This window comes from Austrofundulus limnaeus, unplaced genomic scaffold (assembly GCF_001266775.1).
Source record: "Austrofundulus limnaeus strain Quisiro unplaced genomic scaffold, Austrofundulus_limnaeus-1.0 Scaffold127, whole genome shotgun sequence".
NCBI lineage: Eukaryota > Metazoa > Chordata > Actinopteri > Cyprinodontiformes > Rivulidae > Austrofundulus > Austrofundulus limnaeus.
Window position 1 is genome coordinate 197234 of NW_013952529.1, and position 4849 is coordinate 202082.

The 4849-nt window shown below is 38.1% G+C and overlaps 2 protein-coding genes across 2 annotated transcripts in view; one reads left to right on the top strand and one right to left on the bottom strand.

Annotated features, from left to right (window-relative positions):
* The window catches only part of dynlrb1 (dynein, light chain, roadblock-type 1), a 2757-nt gene extending 2153 nt beyond the window's left edge, over window positions 1-604 (bottom strand). The window contains exons 1-2 of the mRNA XM_014015294.1: window positions 494-604; window positions 198-273 (exon numbers count right to left, since the gene is read on the bottom strand). Of these exons, the coding sequence (XP_013870748.1) occupies window positions 198-273; window positions 494-496 (79 nt within the window). The 5' untranslated portion in view covers window positions 497-604. The remainder of the gene's footprint in view (window positions 1-197; window positions 274-493) is intronic.
* A 1108-nt stretch (window positions 605-1712) lies between these two features.
* The window catches only part of ippk (inositol 1,3,4,5,6-pentakisphosphate 2-kinase), a 10767-nt gene continuing 7630 nt past the window's right edge, over window positions 1713-4849 (top strand). The window contains exons 1-2 of the mRNA XM_014015304.1: window positions 1713-1926; window positions 4443-4502. Of these exons, the coding sequence (XP_013870758.1) occupies window positions 1846-1926; window positions 4443-4502 (141 nt within the window). The 5' untranslated portion in view covers window positions 1713-1845. The remainder of the gene's footprint in view (window positions 1927-4442; window positions 4503-4849) is intronic.

Below are 4849 nucleotides of genomic sequence, written 5' to 3' on the forward strand. Positions count from 1 at the left end.
GTATTATTGTAACCAACAAGACAAATTAAGTCATATATATGGATTTAATTATGATATCAGGATGATCCAGGTGTCAAAATGTAGCTTTTAAAGACAAGAATCTGAAAATGTAATTAGGTCATTTTGACCTAATTTGACTTAATCCTCATTTCGATACGATGGGTCACATTTATTTCAGTTAAAAACTTGTTTTTTACCTTCATTGTTGACGATGATGATTCCCTGAACACCTTTCTGACTCTGAATCCTCTTCAGGGTTTCCTCCACTTCAGCCTGAAACAACGACAGCATTTCATTTAACCCAAACAACCAAGTCAAACCACATTAAACAGGAACTGTAACTGTTTTAAATCTGCTCAGCTGCCTGACAACGCCCGAGCAGCTTCACCCTGTTAGCATCAGAACAGAGGCTCCATAAAAACATTCATGTTCTCAGTCACCGTGAAAACATGAAAAAAACTGATTTAATAAAACAAAAATGATTTCTTCTCACCATTTTAACCTTTAAAAGAACAAACAAAACGCCTCTTTAAGCTCCGCGGAACGAGCAGCTAACTGCGAAGTTTTGTTTCTAAGAGGAAACAACTTCCGGGTCAAACGTCACAGTGGTGCGTTCAAAGTCCCAGAAAAATGTGGGACTTCTTCCATCTGAAAACGGAAATACAAGTGAAGCAAGCTGATAAATTGTAATGTCACGTTTTAAATCTAAAGGTAACAATAACTTTTACTCGTTTTTAAAGTTTTGATTAAAATACCTCTCTTTTACACAACTAACTGGCTGAACTCCAGATGTTCATCTTCCCCACCTCCAGGGGGCGCGATGATCCTGCTGTCAGACTCTGACGGAGGGGTGTTGTGCCACGAGAAGTACCCCTGCTGAGAAAAACACCCAGTTTTTTATTCCAATCAGTACAGGAGGTACAATGTAAGATAAAACAGAATGACTGAGCTAACAGCTTGTTTGATGAAAAATCCATTTCTACAAAATTCAAGTTAAAACAAAACAAAATGAAATAAGCGTCAAAAATTATGCATAAAAAGAAAATAACAGAACACAAATAAAACAATGAGAGGTCTAGTTCTATGAATTTACTTAATTTTACAGCAGATTTTCCTTTGATGTAATTTAAAGCTTTTTTGAATTGCAAAAATTCATTAAAATAAACACAAAAAAGGGCTTAGTTTACAAAAATTTACATCTGTGGATATATTGCTTGGCTAGAATTATACAAGTATTATAAAATATATTTTTTAATTTTTTTTCAGAAATATTCTCTATTTGACATCCTTATATGTCACAATAGTTGCTTGTGTGTCAAATGTCAAAATCCAAGTCTGAAATAAGCTCCAAAAAGTTCTTGTGTAAAGAAAAACACCTGTTTGCAGAAACAAGTCGAACCTAAATGTACCGCAGGATCAAATACATTATATTATATTATATTATTTAACTTTATGTGCAGGACTTTCTAATCACACCTAGAATGTTCAAAAACATAGTTTTTACCCAACATGTTATTATTAATATTTTTACAAACACTTATTATAACAAAAATAATGAGAAAATAGACTTTTGTATCATTAAAACAGGTTCTATAATTCTGAAAACACGTATTTTCTTCATTATGATCCTAACAAGAGAAAGCTTGGAGGGGGCGGAGCCACGGGGCGGAGCTGCAGAGGTAACAAAGTTGGACACAACACCGCCTCACTCGCTGCTGCTGTGGCAAGTTCCAGCTAGCAGGCAGCCGGATCAGGTTGGTCCAGTCGCAGTACCTTCAGTCCCGGTAGAGTCGGGTGTCTCTTTCCGGTGTCCGACGGGAGGATACTTTAGTTGCCGTGTGTGTGATGGAACTGGACAAAATGGACGAAAACGACTGGAAATACCACGGAGAGGGAAACAAGAGCCTGGTGGTCTCTCACGTTCAGGTGACACAGCTAACATGAAGCTAATCCTGTCGTTAGGAAGCTAGTTACTCCAGCCGGTGGAAAAGATTGTTACATCACAACAACAGCGCTTTAAATCACAGCTTTTAATAAAAGTTTAGATTTGGATATTTGTTAAATCAGATTCTGCAGGTTTATGAGTTGTTTTAAGGTAGAAACAAGTAAAAACTGTCAGGCTGAGCGAGCTAACTTAGCATCTTTTAGTTTCCACCCCGATCCAACAAGGATTTAAACCAGGGCCGCTGTGAGCCGAGTCTGCCGGAGACTTAACCCCGAAACAAAACAAAAAGTTATTTTTCTATTTATTACTGACTCAGTTTGAGCTTTCTGCGGTTTAACAGCTCTGAAAAAGTGACAGTTACTGTTTGACAATTGTGTCATTGAGCAACAACCAAGACATATGGTCTATGAGTCACAGCAGGAGTGTTGAAACCAGTTTACATAAAGTCTCAGGAGTTTAACCAGTTTACACCCAGTCTGAAGGGTTTGAACCAGTTTACAACCAGTCTGAAGAGCTTAAACCATTTTACATAAAGTCGGAAGAGTTTAAACCAGTTTACATAAAGTCTCAGGAGTTTAACCAGTTTAAACCCAGTCTGAAGGGTTTGAACCAGTTTACATCCAGTCTGAAGAGTTTAAACCAGTTTACACCCAGTCTGAAGGTTTTAAACCAGTTTCCAACCAGTCTGAAGAGCTTAAACTAGTTTACATAAAGTCTCAGGAGTTTAACCAGTTTACACCCAGTCTGAAGGGTTTGAACCAGTTTACAACCAGTCTGAAGAGCTTAAACAATTTTACATAAAGTCGGAAGAGTTTAAACCAGTTTACATAAAGTCTCAGGAGTTTAATCCAGTTTACACCCAGTCTGAAGAGCTTAAACCAGTTTACATCCAGTCTGAAGACTTTAAACCAGTTTACACTCAGTCTGAAGAGTTTAAACCAGTTTACACCCAGTTTGAAGGGTTTAAACCAGTTTACAACCAGTCTGAAGAGTTTAACCAGTTTACATCCATTCTGAAGGGTTTAAACCAGTTTACATCCAGTCTGAAGGGTTTAAACCAGTTTACATCCAGTCTGAAGGGTTTAAACCAGTTTACATCCAGTCTGAAGAGTTTAAACCAGTTTACACTCAGTCTGAAGAGTTTAAACCAGTTTACACCCAGTTTGAAGGGTTTAAACCAGTTTACAACCAGTCTGAAGAGCTTAAACCAGTTTACAACCAGTCTGAAGAGTTTAACCAGTTTACATCCAGTCTGAAGGGTTTAAACCAGTTTACATAAAGTCTCAGGAGTTTAATCCAGTTTACACCCAGTCTGAAGAGTTTAAACCAGTTTACATTCAGCCTGAAGAGTTTAAACCAGTTTACATAAAGTCTGAAGAGTTTAAACCAGTTTACATAGAGTTTAACCAGTTTACACCCAGTCTGAAGGGTTTAAACCAGTTTACAACCAGTCTGAAGAGCTTAAACCAGTTTACATAAAGTCTGAAGAGTTTAATCCAGTTTACACAAAGTCTCAGGAGTTTAACCAGTTTACAACCAGTCTGAAGAGCTTAAACCAGTTTACATAAAGTCTCAGGAGTTTAACCAGTTTACACCCAGTCTGAAGAGCTTAAACCAGTTTACACCCAGTCTGAAGAGCTTAAACCAGTTTACATCCAGTCTGAAGAGTTTAAACCAGTTTACATCCAGTCTGAAGAGCTTAAACCAGTTTACATCCAGTCTGAAGAGTTTAGACCAGTTTACACTCAGTCTGAAGTTTAAACCAGTTTACATCCAGTCTGAAGGGTTTAAACCAGTTTACATCTGGTCTTAAATATAGCATCTACTCGTTCAACTGGACCGGATGTTCTGGAAGTATGAAGTTATAGAAAATAATAAAACTAAACTTTTAAAAGTTTTACGTGATTTATATTTCATGGCAGGTGTGTAGGACTACAGCTCTGCTTCTTGGACCGGACCGGTCCAGATTCTGGGTCGTCAATAGTTTAGTTTCTCAACTTTTCTTCTGGACTTTAAGTTCTGCTTTAATACTGACTCAGTTCTTCAGGTCAGCTGTGTCGGAGCAGAAGACAAGTGTTCGGTAGATGTTTTAAATTGTTTTAAATAATTGTTTGAAATAATTTTCACAAACATTTTTTCCAACCAATGTGACAGAACTTTTTGTAATTAGTCCCTGAACACTGGTCTCCAGTTTTGTTCAAATAAGAAGTTCTGTGTGAGGTTCTGGTTCTGGTTCTGGTTCACATGGATGAAGCTGAACATGAAGTGGGTCTGCATGAAGACTTTATTAAAACCAGCCTGACTCCAGAGTTCAGGTACTGGTCCAGGTCTGTGCAGATCTCCAGGTTCATTCATCAGAGCTTCTGAACATCTTACATTTAATCATTAAAGAACAAACTCCTTCCTGTGTTTAAATAAGTGTGAAAAACAGAAAAACTAATAAAAGTTTAGAGTTAAATCTCTGATCTGATCCTGACAGACCTGTCTCCTCTCACAGCTCTCCAGAGTTCTACGTTTGCTCAAATACCCAGCAGAGGACTCTGAGAACCCCCCACAGGTGAGTCTGAGACCACAGACCGAGCCGGGTCTTACAGAACCTCATGTAAGTAACTGAGTTCTGAAGGCTGGGGGAACCGGACCAACAGACTCTGGACAAACCGGTTCCTGTTGTCTCCACCCAACATTTACATACAGATGTGTTTTACATACCTGGGTCAGATCAGCAGGTCTAAGGTCTACAGACAGAACTGTGCCAAAGTCCTGATCCACAAAACAAGATTTGTTCCCGTTTCTTAGATAAATAAAGCAGTTTGGTTCTGTTGAACCCAGCAGTTAATCTGAGCTGTAAATATTATTTATAACCTGTAATCTTCAGAATTATTAATCCAATAACAGCATTAGAGC